The sequence below is a fragment of the Helianthus annuus genome, chromosome 8 (assembly GCF_002127325.2).
Source record: "Helianthus annuus cultivar XRQ/B chromosome 8, HanXRQr2.0-SUNRISE, whole genome shotgun sequence".
NCBI classification, from domain to species: Eukaryota; Viridiplantae; Streptophyta; class Magnoliopsida; order Asterales; family Asteraceae; genus Helianthus; species Helianthus annuus.
Genome location: NC_035440.2, coordinates 38,173,104 through 38,194,321, shown reverse-complemented (window position 1 = coordinate 38,194,321; position 21,218 = coordinate 38,173,104). Strand labels below are relative to the sequence as shown.

General features: G+C 34.7%; 1 protein-coding gene across 1 annotated transcript; it reads right to left on the bottom strand.

Annotated features, from left to right (window-relative positions):
• Positions 1-9,450: 9,450 nt before the first annotated feature.
• Positions 9,451-19,667, bottom strand: LOC110872698 (GDSL esterase/lipase CPRD49). The gene is made up of 6 exons (XM_022121560.2): positions 19,411-19,667; positions 11,707-11,784; positions 11,457-11,597; positions 11,007-11,083; positions 10,781-10,915; positions 9,451-9,813 (listed from the first exon to the last, which is right to left on the bottom strand). Exons 1-6 carry the CDS (start codon positions 19,519-19,521, stop codon positions 9,600-9,602), a joined length of 756 nt encoding a protein of 251 aa, XP_021977252.1. The 5' UTR covers positions 19,522-19,667; the 3' UTR covers positions 9,451-9,599.
• Between the last annotated feature and the right edge of the window lie 1,551 nt (positions 19,668-21,218).

The following is a 21,218-nucleotide window of genomic DNA, read 5'->3' as shown; positions in this document are numbered from 1 at the left end:
GTTAACGTGTAATTAATGCGAAGATGGAATCTTGGAAACTCGAGTTGTCACACAGCAGCAGTGGAATTTCTTCATATCCAAGTGTTAATCCAAATAGTTCAACTACAAACTTTCAGTCTCAAAGCTCAAAAAATGGAAATGGTTGTGTGATACAGTGCAACATTGCATTGAATCTTCCAAATGGTCAAAGTTTCTCTGAAGAGGTTGCTAAAGATCACATGGCGTTACTTGCTACAGTGTTAGAATCCTATGAGGGTTTGATTGCAGGAAGGATCGGAAATCCTATGCTGACGAAAGAGGATTACGATCAGATCGATGCTGAAGAGATGGAGCTCATGGACATTAAATGGTGTTTAGCGAGTGTTTTGAGAAGAGCTGAAAAATTCAAAATGATTACAGGAAGAAATGATTTTCTGGATGCACATGTTTCTACTTTGGGTTTTGATAAATCTAAAGTAACTTGTTTTCGTTGCAGGGAGAAAGGACATTTTAAGAGAGAATGCAAAAATCAAGAGGCAAGTGGAGCAAAGAATCCGTTTGGAAAAGATGATTACTATCAGAAAGCCATATATCAACAAGTTGCTCATCAACCACATCAACAAAAAGAACCTCAAACTGCTCATGCCAGAATGATCGAAGAGGCAAATAAGAAAGCTTATTATGGTATCATTGATCAAGATGATGAAAAAGTGGCAGAAGGATTCAGCTGGGACAAATACATTCCACCTGATTCAAAAGTTGTTGCTCTCATTGCAAAAGTCAATCAATAACCTGATTTGTTTACAGAATGGATGAAAGTGATTGGTGTTAATGCGAAGAATCAAGATGAAGAGTCTGTTACATCAGACGGAAATTGCTATGTGGGCTTTCATGCTAGGCGACCAATACGTATTTCTGAGATCGTGGTACATCTTATCCGAACCTGGATGTACTGAGTAGCGAGACTTATGTGCTTCATCCATCACTAGCTCGCGTAAGTTTCCAAAATGTGGGACCCAAATGCGTCCTGTTACATAGTAGGCGCCATCTTCCTTTTGTTCTAACCGTTGCCTTCAGCCGCGTAAGGTTTCAGCCCTGACGTTTTCTGGTTTCAATGCTTCTACCTGAGCATCTAGTATCTGTGCAGGAAGACTAGACTGGATGGTAAGTTGAAGTGCTCGCACGCGTTTAGGTGCAGTATCCTTTCGACTGAGGGGGTCGGCCACAACATTGGCTTTGGGCCGATGGTACTTTATTGCGCATTCGTAATCGTTTAAAAGCTCGACCCATCGTATGACGTGTGGAACAGGACAGTGACTGGTCTACAGAAGACAAATTCTGAAAGAGAAGATGCGTTAACCATGATGAATGCAGTGATGATGTCGAAGCAAAAAGCTATAAATCCCTACATTGAGGAATGTGCAAATCTAAAGCAAGAGTTGGAGACCGAGAGGATTGAAAATGAAAGAATTAGAAGATTATTGCAATGTTATTCTAGTTCTGATTATTTGATTGATCGAATTTATCCAACTGTTGCAGGTTTTGAAGCATTTCAAGATGACAAGCCGAAGAAGAAAGATACTGGTAAGAAACAGAGTGTCAGTTATAACAAGTGTCCGCCTCCGATCTGTGAAGGTTATTCTCCCAGAAAACCAAATGAGGAGCAAGTCGAAAAGGCAGTCAATATAAAGTTAAAGTCCGAAATAACCGATGATTTACCAGAAAAACATTGACATTACTTTTACATCGTCTGATACTGATCATGAGTCCGAGTTAATAAAAAAGGTGGTCGATTAGGTGTTGGAAAAAGATGAGGAGTCTGAGTCTAGAATTTCAAGTTCGTCTGTCAAAAGTTCGAGTTCATCGGTCAACGGTTCAAAGACGTCGGTTAAACGGGTTTATAGTAAAGAATTTTTGTTATCAAAATCGAATTTGGATGACGAAACATTCGAAATTGCATATACTTTGAATGATTCTGACAAATTATATTTTGATAAAGAGTTTCTGATAAGAAGTGTTAAAACTGATTTGATAAAAAAGGTTTTGAAACTAACAGAAATTAATATTTCTGAAATAAAAGATTTAAATCTTTCTGCAAAATCTAAAAAGTACACTTCAAGAGTTCAGCAGCGATTAAACAAGAAAAAGGGCTACAGTTCTGGTTCTGGTTTTCAAAAGAAACCAAATCACAACAGTAATTTCAAAAGGAAAGGATTAGGTTTTATTCCACCTGAAAATCACAAAAATGAAAAAATTTCGAAAACAAACACAAAATTTGTTTCAGGGACAAGCTGTGAAGAGGAATCAAAAAGCTCATTCTGTAAGCAATCAACAGAGAATTCCTTGCCAAGAAGCAAGAGAAAAATGAAGAATGGAGCTTATCAAAGAAAGGAGACAAGAACCTGTTACAGATGCAATGAAGTTAGTCACATTGCATGGAACTGTGCTCAAGCAACAAAAACAAAACAGGAAGTCTCTGAAAAACTCAAAGGAAAAAATTGTTGAGAAAAATGAACCACCAACTGAAAAATTCAAAATTTTTGAAAATTCGACATATGAAGTTGGTGAGTGTTCAAAGACAAGGTTTTATCAAAAAAGAGCTAAGCATGACAACCAGACGTGGGTTGTTAAGAAGTTTGATGTGAAATCTGGCGATGAATCTGATTCCACAAAATCAGAGGAGCCACAAGTTGAGGTAAAAGATGAAAATTCAGTTCCGACAATGGATTATGTGAACTTTCCACCATTGCGAGCTGAAAATTTTAAATCAAAAGTTGGGAAGGTTGAGATATCGAATCAATTCTATTCTGAAAAGAAAGAATTTGATGTCGAGAAAGCGTTTAATGGAAATGTGAAAAAGATTTTTCGAAAAATGGTTGAGGGTAAGGTGAAAGGGGTAAAAGAATATTATGAAACAAAGAAAACAACTTTTTACCCAAGTGAAGTTGAGGAAGAAACATCCAAGTATGGTCAGGCTTGGATGGCAGTTTTTCACAAGTAAAATCCTGACTTGCCGGAGCTTCCAGGTTGGTAAGTGTGAAGCAGGAATCGGCATCATTCTTTGTATCAGGTTTGATTGTGCATACCTACAAATGGTACAGAGGTTTGGTCTTACAAAGTGGTTAGTCAAGGTCATTAATTTGAACTTGATGTAATCTCATTACAAGTGGTTGAAAAACAATATGATGAATCCCTAACCTAAAAGTGGTTTTAAAATCAACAAAACTTATTTTCCGGAAAAACCATTTTGATTAAAACAAACTTAAGTGTTTTGAAATCTTAATGGGAAAATGGTTTGTTGTAAGGGGGAGTTCTGATTGTTTATGCCGAGTGGATGGCGAATTGAAGCAATTCACAACAGTTGTCACTTTACTTGTACAGTTTGTTTTCAAATTTCTTTAAAATGTGTTTGCATTTTAGGGGGAGTAGAAATTTCAGAAAATTCAAAAACATTAGAAAATTTGAAAAAGCCAAAAACATGATAAAATGCAAAAAGAGTTTTGTTGTATAAAAGAGGAAATGATAGTACATCAGTGGACTATCACAACACGGTAAAGATTTGGAAAGAGAAAAATGTGATAAACAATCTCACTGTGGATATGCCAGTAGGTTTTTATACATTTAGTAGATTGTTTTCGAGATATAAACCTAAAATCAACTTGCTTATATCGTGGGGAACATTTCTCGGATATATGGGTAACCCCCGAAATCTTGTTTGAAAGGTCCCTCTTTCTGAGATACTAGGCCTTTATACTCAGTGATATCTGGGGTATTATCCCGGGACTTCTGATATTTATCCCGGACTTCTGATATTGTGGAAGCAATGGCCTAGTCCCCGAATAATACTTTTCATTTGCTTTAATCTTAAAACCAGCCCTCAGTACAAAAAATGATGAAACATTGCAAAATGCTAATCATGTGCTGTTGAAGAAAAGATTTTCTAAAGGGAACATACCTAAAGACGAACCATCATCTCTCTGCACGAACGGAAGTTCTGACCTGAGCTCTCATGGTTTCGCATTTAACCCTTTTACAGATATCATCTAGGTATACTCACCTGTAAGACTGAATATTGGGATCTGGATACGGGAGTATATTCAAGAGGTGGGACACGCGAATAAGTTTAAGGTTCTTAAAACATTAATCTCATATCTCGAAATAGTTGAACTTTGTGTGAAAATTTAAGTGGATTAGTATACTGACAATCTAAGTGAAATGTTTAGAACTTAAAATGAAATAAAGCTTAACGGTGTTGGTGATTTGTCTCATAAATTGATATGATCCTCTTACACAAACTCACAAAAATATTGTCTGTAAATATTTCTTTAATGCATTTCATTTCTATCAAAAATTCCAAAAAGATTTGAGTGTGTTTTAGCATAAATTTTTGAAAAATCCAAAAGATTTTCGACAACTGATGTTGGAGAGCAGATTTTCAAAGTTCCAAGTGCTAAACGTGATGAACATCATTTGAAAGGGAGTCTGTGTTAAAAGGTTTTAAAAAATGATATTACATGTGGTCATCAAAATTTTTAACATCTTTCTATATTTTCAAGTGGTTCATCAGAGATCAAAATAGAAATATCATTTATTGTTTGATCATTACCTGTAAGTGATATATAAATTTGTCAAATTTTAAATTTGTGAAATTTATTGTGGGGTAGAGAATGTGCAGGATAGACAGGTTTCAAATCCTGATTCTGAATGATAGAGAGCCAGGTTCCGGCACCTGAGGACTCTGTGTTTTTTTTCAAAAGGCCAGGCTGCAATCCCAGCATATCGAAAGGGGGAGTCTGATGATAATAGAGCCAGGTTATGATTTTGAAGCCTAATGTTCATGCAAGATGATGATGTTGATGAATTTAAGGAATCAAGAGATCTGATCAAGAGAATTAGAAAGCTTAAGAGCCAGTTTGTGATCCTAATTCATTGAAGATCAACATCCGAGGAGAAATTATTTGTTCGAGGGGAGTCTGTTAGTGCTGATGAAAAGAGAGGAGAAAAGATGGAAGTTTTACACTGTTAGATACTTCAGAGAGAGCAGACAGACTGATAAAGACTGAAGACGTTGAAGACTCGACACTTAAGACTCGTCAACATTCGAGGGGGAGTCTGTTAGTGCATGCGTCTGTCGACTTCGTCTTGTATCGAGTCTTGCATTGTTTAGGGCTCAAAGTTCAAGAAAAGTATCAAAACAAGTAATTTCGCATGAACCATGTAATTCCGCATGAAATGGAGTTCAAGTAATTCCGCACGAAATTATCTTGTAATTTCGTACGGAATTGAAATTCCGCTTGAACTTAATTCCGTGTGAACATGTTGGTGCGGAATTAGCTTGCCTATATATAGTCTTGATCTCGTGTCATTTGGTACGAAATTAGAAGAGTGTTTCCGGAGCCGAAGTGCTGCCGAAGTGTCGTTTCGCTGTAAAACTTTGTCAATTCAATCAGAAAGACAGTTAAAGTGTATATCTAGCTGAATCAAACTCAATATGTCTGTTTCCGCCTTTCATATTGAGTAGAATGCCTCTGAACGACTTGTTTCGGGTCAGAACACGATCCTACACATGGTTCTTCTTCTTTTGGGAATGGGCACTTGAAGTATGGGTCCATTGTTTACGCTGTGTTCTGGTTCAGTGGGTCGCTTACTGCCATTGTTACTTTTATTATCTGCTTCCCTAACCGTTTTGATAATATATGGCATTGCATCTATTATCCCTTGCGCCACTATGTGTTGAATGGCACTATTATCCACTTGGTTTCCATTATTATCATTGTTCGGGTTATTATCATTCTGGTTTTCCTGGTTCACTTCGTTGTCCATCTGAATTTTAAACATTTATCAATTATTAATATCACAAGATAGTATTTAACACAATCAATCACACAACACGCATATTGGTCAAAATCGTCGAACATTGCGACTTACTCTATTTTATACTATGCATCCATATATATTACAGTACAAATGAAATTGAAATTATACTACTATTAGGCATTCATAACTATTATCTAGATTTTTTTTCAAACATACACACATATTATATATTATTATTATTATTATTATTATTATTATTATCATTGTCACTGATATGGGTTCATCCAGAACTCCATATTACGCTCGTCATACTTCCAGACGAGTCGTTCTCCGATCTGCCTCATCCTCTCACTACCTTCTAAAATCTCCTCACCAAAGGTTCGGAGTTCTTGCACATTATCTGCACTCATTGGGGGTGCAAGGGCTGGTACTGGGTTTGGGAACTGGGGCATAGGTTCTTGGTAAGGATATGGATTCTCTAGAATTTCCCTAATGTATTGGTCGTTATCATAGTAGGGATCCAGAGGGTCCAAGTCTGGGTAGGCTGCTAGGTTTGGCATGGGTTCGTCTTCTGGTATTGGGTAACGTTGTTGGTAATCCCTATGGTCGTCAAACCACGGGTCGTAGTCTGGATCTAAGGGATTTGGTGCTGGTACTCTAGGTATATCTACTGGGTCAAGGTCAGGCATTAGGATTTGGTTTTCTGGGTTGATTTCAATTTCCATTGGTTATGTGGGAAACAGTGGTAAGGGCTGGGGTGCTATGAGTTGCTCCAGGTTAGGGTCTGCAGCTGTAGTTGTAATGATATGAAAGTTTGCTAGATTCCTATTGAGCATATCCTGGGTGTGAGCATCTGTTTCTCTTTTAACGGCTGCTAAAGCACGCTGTTGTTGCAATTTTTTCATCCTTTTCCTACGTTCATGCGCTCCTCTATTGAACCATCCTCTCTTTTTAGGAGGGAATGGCTCTTCAGACTGAGCCTTAAACACGAATATCCCATCTTCATTGTCAGCTGAATACCCTGAGAGGGTAGGCTGTGAAGAGGTGCCTTCGCTCCTAGGTGAGCTGGACAACTGACGGTAGGCGTCGGAAGGTCCTTGGTCGCTCATACTGTAAACTAACAAATAGTCAAATAACATATAACAATAAAATACAAATATGCACGTATTCCCGTAATTTATTTCCTAACATATTGAATAATATCTTGGTGTCAGCAGAACACTTCTGTAGCTGAATCAATGGCTTAGCTCTGATACCAACTTCTGTCGCAACCCCCGTCCTTTAATTACCCGGGAACGGGCGGCCGCGACCATTTTCGGTGGTATCGGTGTTTATCATTTTTGGCAGCGGAATTTACATCAGGACCGTAGTTAGGAAATATTTTATCAGAGTAAAATACCAAGCTTTTATAATATTAAACATATGGGAAAATCTCAAGTTTCAACTACACACATTTTCATAGGGATAAACCCTATTTATTTAAATAAAACATCTCTTTATTTTGGGTAACTTTATAGCCACTTTTCCAAGCCTTCAGTGCTGTACAGCTGGCTTTTATTTGGCTTTCACTTTTTGTTACCTGAAACGCGCTTAAAAAAATTTTGTCAGTGGGAAATACTAGTGAGTGAATTCCAGTTTAATCAAGATAAGTAAAGCCATTGTACAGTATTGAAGGCGCTCGCGCAATTACATTTGTTTCCATCTACTTTAATTACCACCCACGGTACTGTCAACCCGACTTGTGGTCATGTTACTACTCACAATGTAGTAACAAATTTTGTATACAAAACCCCAACATACCGACGATAATTGTAGAATACAAATACTCAATCACTGTTTAATGTAATGTTAATTATATAAGGTTTTGTAAAAACAGTTTGCAAAAAGGAGATTATTCACATTGCTGTCTTAGGGTTTTCCTTAAGGATTTCTTGGTGATTATCTATTAATTACACAAATGCACACGCGTTAGTATAATAACGCAATATTTACATTAGTAATACCCTCCCCGAGACGGCATTCCAACGACTACGTCGGGTAGAACCACGACAGTCGTTACGGAACCCTGGATCAATCGGGCAGCGTATCTAATACGTAACCGGGGTTATGATACTTACAACGAGACAGAACTTCGTTATTTAGGGGGTATTATGCCCGGAGATTACTATTGCTATGTAGAATTTCGAGAGAGAAAGAGATTGTGAGCGGTTTGGACTGAAGACGATGGCCTCTATTTATAGGGCCTGATTTCAGGTTTTTCGCGGCCCGCGAAAGAGAAAGGGAAGGCCTACGCGGCCCGCGACATAGGGTCCAGAGGGCCTAGCATTGATTTTTCACTGGTTTAGCTTTGCCATGTGTTGACACGTGGCGACTTCCGGGTGCCGCCGTTTGGCCTCTCGCTCGCGCCCCGCGTAGACCAAGGGGTGGTCTTATGCGGCCCGCCAGAGACCATTTATTTTTGTTTTTATTTAATTTTAATAAAAATAAAGGTATTCGGGGTCTGTTTTCCTATACGGGGTGTATTTTAGGACATATAGGGATATTCTAAATATATTAAGGATGTCGAAAAATATTTTAAGAGGGTTGTTATACAAATCACACTTAATGACGTTTAAAGGCATTACCTGAGTTAGTGTATTACATGATGAGAGGATATGCTAAAATTGTGAGTTCCATAGAATGTAGTGCAAATTAATGTACCTTAATGTATCGTTAAACATTACAAAAGTTTTAGATTGAGTTTATGTGGACAACAATACCGAAAATCCTCGTGAATTGTTTAACCTGAGTGTTTCTTAGATCAACGGTGCAACTAGTATGTCTTATAAATGGATATGATCTTCTAGCACATTTTCTCATAAAAATACAAATAGTAAATATTACATTTCATTGTATTTACATTTTTGCATTCAGTATCAAAATCCAAAAATATTTTCTTTCAAAAATCTTCCATGGAAACCTCATAATATTAAATGTGAGCTGCGCTAACGAGACTGCTGAGAAATTGTTTGTGTGTGGAACGTGTGATCGAGCATCAAAGTTAAATCTAATAAGATATTCGATGATTTTTAAACAAACAAAAAAGTGAAAAAACAAATAAAAAAGTGAAAAAAACAAAGGTAAAACTAATTGATTTTTTTAGTTTTATAACTTGAATTTTGTTACTTGTCTATTTGTTTAAGGATTTGTTACTATGAATATTAAATTAAGAAATTAGAATGACAATTTATTTTTATTGTGTGTTTTATAATGAGTAATAATTATATATTTTTGTTATATATTCCTCGCTCTGACCCGACCCGAACGAGGACCGACCCAAAAATTTTAACTTTTTGTTGTGAAAATTTTTAACACCGAAAAATGGACCCCATTGGAAAAAAATCATGGGTCCACCACTGCATAGACCGTAAACGTTAGCGATGAATACACTCATGTTGTTCGGATGGGGTCGGTTCATCACGGTACGAGCATTCGATATAGCTTACGATACCAAAAAATACTCTAATGTGAAGACAACTTCATTTTCAATTAAATTAATACCGGAGCGTCGAGAAAACCATAAAAACAAATACCGATACTGATATTGTTCGGACAATATCGGTTCGGTTCCTTAAGCTAAAGAAAAAAAAATCAGTTGAATTTGAGTCGTGTAGGTTTTGAACAACGCTTTTTATAAACGTAGATAATAATAAGCATGTTGTTATTAGAGGTCACAAGTACAATTCTTAGTTATTGCAACATAAAGTTTTGTATTAGTCATAGTCGAATGCGCTTGTTTTAATGCTATGAGGTCGATCATGTTTTTAGTCCCATTGGATTTCTCTATGAAAGGTCCAATCAGATGGGTTTAGTGTCGTTTTTCCATCCGAATAGACTAAATAGTAAGGTGAGTCTTCTGAAAATTCAGTGGGCATAGATTTCCAGTGTAGGCTTGGTTTCCATTCGGCTTCTTTAAGCACCTTTAGTATCTCTTTAACAACTATCTTGCTTCCTGAACTTGAAAAATGAATCCCATCACTGCAAAACATAATTTCAATATTTACGTTTAACATCAGTAGGTAACTTGTGAAACAGCATTGTCCAAAGGTCACAAATGGATCCACTCATAAGAAAATGGGTCAAGCGGGATAAATTAGTGTTTTAGGTCACGAGGACCTAGTCACACCAACTTTTTTCGTTTATGGTGTTTTTACAAGGGATGCTCACAGTTCTTCTGCTTTTGACAGAGTTTCTAAAAAGAACCGATAACTATGATTTTGGATAAGCCAAACCAAACTAGTTAAAACGATTTGGTTTTGACGTTTTAGAGGTTTGGCCATTTTTTAGAATCGCATCATTCTCAATGTTTTTCAAGATCTTCGAAAGTCGATCAAAATGGTGGGCTTTAAATAAAGATTAAAGATTTACCTTTTAAGTATCAATGGTTAAAAAAACATGACAAAAAAACAACACAATCGCACATACTCGGTTAGATTAATTATAATCTATATATACGTATTATAATTACAAATACTTATATATTTATAATTCTTAGATTGATCGGTGTGATTTTTTTTTATTATTTATTACTAGTTATTAAGTAGGTTTGGTTTGCAATGTCGATTTTAAACTATAAACTGAATTGTATTATTCTCATTTCGGCCAAAACCGGACAATTTTTCCACAGTTTAGACAGTTCAACTGGTTTCACAGCTTTTGAACATAAGTGGCTTTTAGCACTTGAAAGTTCAGATTTAAACGCTTAAAATCCCGGTCATATAATTTTTTTTCCAGTCCAACAGATCTTGTATAGTAATCTTATGACCCCAAATCCATGAATGTAGTTTTAAAAGACTTTGTTTTGCTATGTAAAAATGACTTGCGACGCACCTTGTTGACTATTTGTCTTCCATTTCAATGTATTAAATATTGGTTATATGATAAGAATATTAATAAAATAAAAACATAAAAAAATTATAAGATGCATTCATGGAAGAAGACTTACATAAAGTAAGTCAGCCAATCATCTTGTTTTTGAAACGCCCTCCAAAGATCAATAACTTTTATTCCCATCTCATTGCACAACTTTATGCAAGCTTCTGAATATATCCGGCATAACTCATTTGTTCGACCAATGGAGCTGTTGTACATGACAAATCACTAGATTTAGATTGTGCTATTGCTTGAAAAAAAAAAAGAACCAAAAAGAAATAATTAACTCATGAAAGTACCCTCTGGTCTCGCGAATTCTGACCTCATCCACAGGCGGACAACCGAGGAAAATTATACGTGTTGTGTCTGAAAGACCCTGGTTTTACATCAAGGTGTCAATGTTAAGGGTGTGTTATACGATACCAGATAACTACAATCACTTGTAATATAGGTTGTATAAGATAGAGTTTAGATTTATTTTTATTATTTGAAGTCTGAATTATTAAGTAATTAATTAGATGTTGCGTGTTTCGGAAATTCTAAGTAATTAAAAAATAAGATGACCAAAAGAACATTTTTAATGAAAAAACGAGACATTTTGTAAAATGAGAGCAAAATTCTCTTAAATTACTTTTGTTACTAGCTATATAAAACTCTTAAATAATCATATAATGAAACGCAGAAATGTGTTCATTTATACATAACAAAATTGATAATACAACTTCAAGTTGTGTTTGAAGAAGACGTACCTGGAGATGAGTAGCAATTTTTCGCATGTTTTCAATATATTCAGGAAGAGAGACATGCGGGCCTAAGCCAGACGGGTGAGGTTCCATTGAATCATTACCGCCAAAGTAAACGATGATCAGTGAAGGCTGGCTAGCAGCATCCTACATGATAATAAAAATAGATCACTATTATATTCATAGCATAACATGATGTAACTATGCAATTGTATTTTTGTATTGTATTAGAAAGATGTGGCAGTCGAAGATCAACCTTTGGGAAAATTTGATCAAGGACTTCTACACCACGTCTAGTATTCCATCCATTGTATCCACGCAACACTATATCCGCCTACAATTATAAAAAAAAAAACATATTTTGTTGTAAGATGTAGTTAGTATTGTTAAAAAATGTAATTCCCATTGAACTTGAATGATTTTATGACCCGACTATAAATTTATGAAATTAGTTCTTGAACTGAGTACCTTTAATTCGATATAAACCAAAATTTCGGTTTAATGTAAATAACTAACTGTGTGAATATAAGTCTAGATAACAACTTTAATATTGCCTACAATTAATAATTTAAGAAAATTTTCTTTGAAACCACTGTAAGGGACATTTTGCTACAGTGAAAATCCTTTTCAAAATTGTTTTATATATAATTTTATGTCATTGAAATTTGAACAATAAGATGTGTTATGAATTAGTTTATTAAAACTTTAGACATCATTGTAGGAAGGAATTGATATCTTTTATTTAGGTTATTTGATTACGCCTTTGCTTTGGTTCATAGATTTGTGTTTTCTACTTAATAATAGGTGTGTTATAAAGAGCATACATCCTAGGATTGATAAATAGTAATTTTATTCAGAAAATTGATAAAGAGTAAATTGCTAAAATAGTCCCTAATGTTTGTTCACATTTGCTAAATCCATCCAAAAAAAGATTTTTTCTCATATGAACCACCGAGGTTTCAGAAAAGTTGCTAAATCCATCCAAACTTCAGGGACGATTTTAGCAATTTAATAAAACAATTTTTTTTGGATGGATTTAGGAAATGTGAACAAACGTCAGGGACGATTTTAGCAATTTACTCTATTTTTTTTATTTTCATCTTTTTATTATATCTCTTAATTAACATAAAATCTATTAGTTTTTTTTTATTTTCATCTTCTTATTAAATTTCTTATTTAACATAAAATCTACTAATTTTTTTTTGAACGACGAATTTCTACAACAGGCGATAGACTCGCACCTGCTTTTGCAGGCCCTCCACCCCACTCTGGCCAAGACTATGTTGTCTTAACCGGGCTCACGCTTGGCATCAGAGTTTGGTTTGGCGCTCCCCGATAAAATTTCCAGCTTACTGCCATATGCGAGTAGTTGCACCCTCCATTAGAGCCGAAAACTCTCTGGAGTAAATGCACTGTAATAGAAAACTCGGATGTGCTCTGCGGGTTTCGAACCTGTGACCAGGCCTTCACCCACTTCATAATAAAGATTAATCATTTATATTTTACAATTATGAATACGGTTTTATATTTATAATCATCTAACCATCTAACCAAGTCTTTTAAAATGTAAACATTTTACTCATTACTAATCCTTTAATAAAGTTAATTATACGACAAAATCTTTTCAACGGTTTAATTTGTTACCTATTTAGCAAGAACGTGTATTTTATTTTATAAATGAACAAAAAAATATTGGGTGAAGGCCTGGTCACAGGTTCGAAACCCGCGGAGTACACCCGAGTTTTCTATTACTGTGCATTTACTCCAGAGAGTTTTCGGCTCTTGTGGAGGGTGCAACTACTCGCATATGGCAGTAGGCTGAAAATTTTGTCGGGGAGCGCCAAATCAAACTCTGACGCCAAGCATGAGCCCGGTTAAGACAACATAGTCTTGGCCAGAGTGGGGTGGAGGGCCTGCAAAAGCATGTGCGAATCTATCGCCTGTTGTAGAAATTCGCCATTCAAAAAAAAAAAAAAACTAGTAGATTTTATGTTGAATAAGAAATTTAATAAAAAGATGAAAATAAAAAAAATAATAGATTTTATGTTAATTAAGAGATATAATAAAAAGATGAAAATAAAAAAAAAAATAGAGTAAATTGCTAAAATCGTCCCTGACGTTTGTTTACATTTCCTAAATCCATTCAAAAAAAGTTTGTTTTATTAAATTGCTAAAATTGTCCTTAAAGTTTGGATGGATTTAGCAACTTTTTTGAAACCTCAGTGGTTCATATGAGAAAAGATCTTTTTTTGGATGAATCTAGCAAATGTGAACAAACGTTAGGGACTATTTTAGCAATTTACTCATTGATAAATGTAACAAAAGCGACTATTGAAGCCATTTGTCTTCTTTCGCATGGTGATGTTAATTCTAAAATTGTTAAATTCACAAACTTTGTGAAACAACTTAAAGAGGACTCTGTACGACTAAATTGTTTATAAAGAGTTTATATAAAAACATATTTTTAATGTTATATTTTTTATGTAATTGATATTTTAGAATGAGAAATACGAAATTATTCATTTAATATATTCATTAAGGGTAAAATAGTAATTTTATAAGAGTATTTTTAATAAAATGGGTAAATATGTAATATATGGGGTTTAGGAAGGTGAAATGTGTAATTAAATTTAAGGATTTGAGAAAGAAATATGTAATAAGGTTTTTTTAGGTGGAGAAAATATGTAATTAAATTTATGAGTTGAAAAAATATGTAATAAGAATTCTTAGGAGGGAGAAATATATAAAAATCTCTAAATTATTCACATGATAAGTCTTCTAATGAAGATAGAAGCTCTATGTAAACATATGATCTATCATGAAAGTTTAGAAATTATCCTTTAAAGAAAAAAAAATGATTGAGTAGTAGTTTGTTTACAAAGGATTTTATCATATTCTATAGTATTAGTTCGGTTTGAATAAAAGGAAACGCCCATTTCCACCGTACACCGATGTTCTTGGTCCGTTGGGTTTTCTGGTTACCGGCGTTGATGAAGTCGGTGTGGTTGCGGTGGGTGTATCCGGCCTACACCGCTCATCTCGCCATCTTTTCGGCTTCAGTGTACCCATTGTACTACCTCTTTGTACCGCGGTACATGTTTGCTAAGTTATAGTTACTTTGCATGAATCATAAATAAGGCTGTTTAAAAAGCTCGTGGCTCGGAGCTCGCTCCGATTTAGTTCGGAAAAAGCTCGCTCGATATGGCTCGGTTTGAAAGTTAGCTGAGCCGGCTCGGCTCGGTTAGAAAGTGAGCCTAGCTCGGCTCGGCTCGTGACGAGTCAGATTGGCTCGGTTTGGCTCGCTTGGTAGCTCGGCTCGGCTTAGATCGAATTATTTTACTTATAATATATTTTATTTTTATATACATATAATATATTAAAAAAATTGATTATCATTTACATGTATTTAGGCTTTTAGTTTGATATCTATGACATATTTAAAGGTTGATTGTCATGTTAATGAACAAGTATTATATTTACTTGAAATATAAAACTTATTTTGCGTTGTTGAACGTGATTTTAGCTTGTAATGTATTAGATTGAACTTATTTTGAATATGTTCTTTTCAAGTATTGAATAATATTTTAGATTGAAATTTAAGAGGTATGTATTAATTTTTATTTTTAAAATCGAGCCAAACCAAGCCGAGCCGAGCCAGCTCGGTTTAAAACGAAGCCGAGTCCGAGCTTAGATTTTCAGCTCGGTTTCAAATCCAAACCGAACCAAACCAGCTCAGTTTATAATCGAGCCAAGCCCGAACTTACCCTAGCTCCGCTCAGCTCATGAACAGCCAAAACCATGAATAATGACTTTATAATAAAATATCTTTTTAACTTTCTACTTCATCACTTAAATGTAAAATAATATACTTCTTTAACTTACTTAATTTTTATTTAATTTGACTTTTATCTAATACCTATTTTAGAAAAGCTGATGTGTTTGATTTTTTTTCTCAACATTTTGGTCTATTTTTTTTAAATATAGTATGTTGGATTCAAAAAGAGCATTTTTAATCCTAGTATCAATGTGGGTGTTGATATTTAGACCATGTGTAGTGGTAATGGTGAATAATGCCTCACCTATGGGCGTTTTTCGCTACGTGTTATCCTAGTCAGTAAAGAGCCGTTTTTCACAAATGGGTGTAGTGGGGATGTGGGCATTATGTTAAAAGCATGGTTGTAGAAATCGCTAGTCGGCCATTGGAGTGGGGACTAGCGATTAATTGGAATTAACGAAGCCGAGTCTGAGCATAGATTTTCAGCTCGGTTTCAAATCCGAACCGAACCAAACCAGCTCAATTTATAATCGAGCCAAGCCCGAACTTACCCTAGCTCCGCTCAGCTCATGAACAGCCAAAACCATGAATAATGACTTTATAATAAAATATCTTTTTAACTTTCTACTTCATCACTTAAATGTAAAATAATATACTTCTTTAACTTACTTAATTTTTATTTAATTTGACTTTTATCTAATACCTATTTTAGAAAAGCTGATGTGTTTGAATTTTTTTCTCAACATTTTGGTCTATTTTTTTTTAAATATAGTATGTTGGATTCAAAAAGAGCATTTTTAATCCTAGTATCAATGTGGGTGTTGATATTTAGACCATGTGTAGTGGTAATGGTGAATAATGCCTCACCTATGGGCGTTTTTCGCTACGTGTTATCCTAGTCAGTAAAGAGCCGTTTTTCACAAATGGGTGTAGTGGGGATGTGGGCATTATGTTAAAAGCATGGTTGTAGAAATCGCTAGTCGGCCATTGGAGTGGGGACTAGCGATTAATTGGAATTAACCGGGTATTATCGAATATAATAGGGATTAATTGTAATTAATCGGAAATTAATCGAGATTCATCGATGATTAATCGGGGACTAATCGGTGCCTAGTTGGGATTCTTACAACCATGGTTAAAATGGGTATAAAGAATTAAATAAATAAAAAAAACCATGAAAAAAAAGTGAATGGGCAATGAAAAAGATGATTACATGTGATTGGGCCAACAATATCTTCAAAATGGGGCTCCGGCGTTGTTTATACAACGCTTTTCGATTTTCTGGTTCAAAAACGCCCTGGGGGACACTGGCTCTGGCGTGGTTGGGCGTTGTTTTTGCCTAAAAACACCCAAATACATAACGACTATGGGTGTTCTTACACCCTACTCTACCACAGTTTACCCTATATAATTCATTAATTATCATCTAAAATTTAGAAAAAAAAAACTTAACTAATTTCATTAATTATTACCTAATTATTTATTACTCAATCATTTAGTCTTTATTGATTTTTTTTTTTTTTTTGCTACAAGTCTAATAAAAATTGAAAAGATAACTTTGACATGTATTTTTCTAAAGGTATTGATTTAAGTCATATAAAATATAAAACATAAAACATTTATTGTTTAAAAATAAATATTACATTTTAAAGTAAATTTATAAAAAAGACCAACATGAACACAAAAAATACAATAAAAATAAAAATGGTTTTAACAATAAAAATATATAACTTTTTTTTGTTACAAATTATTCCTGAAACGTTTTTTTATTGAGTTAATAACTTAATTTTGTAATAAACTAATAAAAAATAGTAATAAAACAAGTTAAGTTACTTTGAAAATAGTAGGTATAATTTTTATTGAGTTAATAAGTTAATTTTCTAATAAACTAATAAACTTCATTATGTAGGGAAGAACTCATTATGTGGGTGGGTAAGTTTCCTTTTGTATATCTCGGTCTAAAAGTCGGAGCAAATATGAATAGAATTACTATTTGGAAGGAAATTATTGATCTTTTTAACAAAAGACTCTCAAGTTGGAAGGCAAAAAATCTCTCTTTTACGGGGAGGGTCATTCTTATAAAATCAGTATTGGGTAGTTTACCAAACTACTATTTCTCACTCTATAAATGTCCAAATGGCGTCTTAAAAGTTCTAGAAGGAATACGTAGAAAATTCTTATGGGAGGGTTGTAGTATAAACAACAAAATCAGGCGGGTTAAGTGGGAAAGAGTGGTTGCCATGAAAGATTTTGGGGGACTTGGGCTCGGGAATTTAAGAGACATGAACTTGGCTTTTCTAGCTAAATGGTGGTGGAGAATAAAGATGGAACCTAATACTTTGTGGGCAAAAGTTATAGAATCGATACACGGAAGTCTAAGGAAAGTGGAACCTATACCGTTTAAAAAGTCTCAAGTATGTGTATGGAAGAATATTGGGGAAATAGCAAAAGAATTTAGCAAGAGGAATATTAATATCAACACTAGTCTCTGTAGCAAAGTGGGAAGGGGGGATAAAACTTTATTTTGGGTTGACACGTGGATTGGTAGCGAACCATTGAAGTTACAATTCCCTAGTTTATACCAGTTATCTTCAAGAAAAAGAGCAAAGATTCAAGAGGTTTATAGGATTATGAATGGGGGGTATTGTGGGATTAGGCCTGGCGTAGAGCTCCGAATAGTGATGTGGAAAAGGAAGAAATGGAGTCCTTGAAGCAGCGTTTACAGTAACAAACATTGACCGACAGTGATGATGTGTGGTTTTGGAGACAGTTTGAGAACGAGAATTTCAGTGTCAAAAACGTGAGGTTGACTTTGGGTCAAAACTTGGATTTAAACTTATCACCGAATACGTATTGTTGGAACAACTGGGCATCGGGTAAAAGTACTGCATTTGTTTGGCGAGCAATTGACGAAAAAATCCCATCGGTTGTAGCTTTGGCAAACAGGGGAGTGATTTTATAGGATACGATGTGCAAAATCTGCGGTGCAGACGAAGAAAATGCAGCCCATATTCTGCTGGAATGTAACTTCGCTAAGCGAGTTTGGGGGGGGGGCTGTGAAGATGTGGACTGGATTACCGATGGAAAACACTGTTAATAACGTTAAGGATCTGCTGCACTCAATTCTGGAAAGTCACAAGAGCAGGAACGTAAAGAAGTTTCTTCATGCTATAGCAATACAAACTATGTGGATCTTATGGAAGAACAGAAATGACAAAATCTTTTCGGGTAGACATCGAACGATACAAATGATCATCGAGGAAATAAAAGACACATCCTTTCAAGGCGTGAGACAAAGATCAAAACACAGTACGATCACAAAACAACAATGGTGGGACTCTAGTTTAAATCTGCACGCGTAATGTTCGGTTTTTTTCCTTTGCTTTATTTTCGGTTTTGTTTTTTTCTTCTGTACTTTGTTTCAGTTGATGGCTGAGAAACATTTGGTATCCAATTTTTATGAATTTCGGTTGGCTATTCAAAAAAAAAAAATTAATACTATAAAGTAGGGTGTAAATAGAAATAAAGTATGGCGTATTTAGAATTACCATACCAATACCATACTAGTTTTATCGTGAACCGAAGAGATATCAACTAAAACCAAATTTTCACCGCAGCGCACCACAAGGAAATCCCAATAGTTATATTATTACAAACTTCTAGATAGTCTTATTTTGAAATATGATCACAAAACTTGGCTCTTTTATTTTAATCAAGATTTGTTGGCATTCACATGTTTCATACCATATGATTGATAATAACGTAATCAAATAATTACGAACAAAAGTAACTATAATAATAAAGTTTTATAAGAATTAAATAATAAAAACTAAAATTAAAACTACTATAAATGATTCTTAGTTTTAATATATTATGTAAAAATATATTATATAATTTGTATTTGTAATTAAATTATTACGAACTTCTACAAGTTCGTTTGACATTCACATGTTTCAAACCCTATGATTGATAACGAAAACTAAACAATGTAATCAAATGTTAATATCTTCCGCAAGAATCATCAATTCACTCTAAAAAACACCAAAACAACACAAATAATTGAATTACTTTCGGAAACCGTAGCAATAACTACGATCAGGCAACAAATATTCTTCTCTCCGAAGCAGATCAACAAAAAAACCGAACAAAAATGATGATAGTAACTGAAGTACAAAGAAGAAGTACCTTACGAGCATAGACATCTGCGAGAATGGTGCCCCAACCATCATTGCTGAAACTGAGTTGAACTATCGATGATCCAAACAGTATTATTTGTGGCCTTTGTGGTCCCACCATCGCTAATTCTTCTAGATTCCGGCACCTGAATCGCGTAATTTTATTGTTGATCGGAGTTATATATATAGATGAAGAAGATAGGTGATGGGTGTTATCTCATGCATGCATCGATTGTGGTGGTCTTTCTCAGTGGCGGATCCAGGATTTTTTTTAACTGGGTTCACTTTTTAGGTGCTCTATCCATCAACTTGACGTTAGAATTTCCGTCCGGGTCGGGTCGGGCTTTATCACTAAAGTCACTTTTTTCGTATGATGCTTTAGAGCATCATTTCCATCCCATGAACTATCTCCGTCTCTATAAAACACATTTCTCTAACTTTATTACTAAATTAATTTGTGATAAACTTTTACCTAACGAATTCGAGTCAAGATGGGTCTGTGTCAGAACCTTATATCTAATGGTTATTTTAGTTTTGGTTTCGAAAAATCTAAACACAAAACATTATTCTGAACCAGACACAAAACAAAACGACGCTCTGAACTTTTATAGATGAGAAGAAAGCACAAAAAGATGAATAGCTAATCATCTATTTGAGCTGGTTACAACTACAAAAGCATCTAACTGAAGCATTTCTATTGCTTATTAGCTAGGAGATTCTTTAAACGGTTTTGTTCCACTAAACGAAATTAAATTAATTTCCATCTGATTGCCATGTCAAATCTCTGTCTATTAACATTTTTCATTTGATGGGTCTAGGTATGACCTTAGTTAAATATTTATTTTTGAATGTCATTCCTTAAGTACCAAAGACCTCTGCAACAACTTTTAATAGTCTTATTGCTAGAAAAGCCTCATCATCTATTGTGCCCACAAGATCCATTTTAAGCCTTTCACTCTTTCACCAATATACATATTCATACCAAAGCTTGTGATCTCAAACCAAAAAAAAAAAAAAAAACTAATAAGACATTCCAAGCAAATAACAAAACTTCTCAGTCATGATCTACTGAAGTTAATAACTCCAATAATCAAAATAGTTTTGCAAGTAATAACAAAAATCTACAAAGTAAGACTAAGTTCAAATTTATAATACCTAATACTACTAAATACCATATCTCATAATCATATAGCAACTCTCAACAATTTACACACAATAATCAACAAATTAAACAACAATTTTAGCAAATTGAGTGAAAAAATTATAGAAAAAAGTGAGAGATATTCAAGGGCAGGTGGGCGGTGACTGCCGGAGTTGGACGACAGTGGAGGTCACGATGACGAAGGGGCTGATGATTTTGGGGTAATGGTGTGGTTCTGCTTTTGTTTCTACAATGGACAAGGGAAAGGGAACCAACGAATTGAAAATGAATACAAATAGTCAAAAGGCCTAATACATTAATTTAGGATTTTAAAAAAATGCAAACACGAAAAATGCTTGTTTCAGGACTAGAACTCGGGACAGAGAGGTTGGAAAAGGAGGTGCTAACCAGTGGACCATTCCAATTTTTTTTCTTATGGGTTCACCTCATAATATATTTATGGGTTCCTTTATATTTTCTATGTACATTTTCTACTAATATTCAAAATCGAATGGGTTCCTGGGAACCCGGACCCTTCATCGTAAGTCCGCCCCTGGTCTTTCTTATAGTAGGTATAATTTTTGTCAACAGGCTCTTTGATTCATTCAAATATTTATTTCATTTTTTTCTATATTAAAGTAGGCCAGTAGGGTAGCATATATTATTTAATTGTCAAC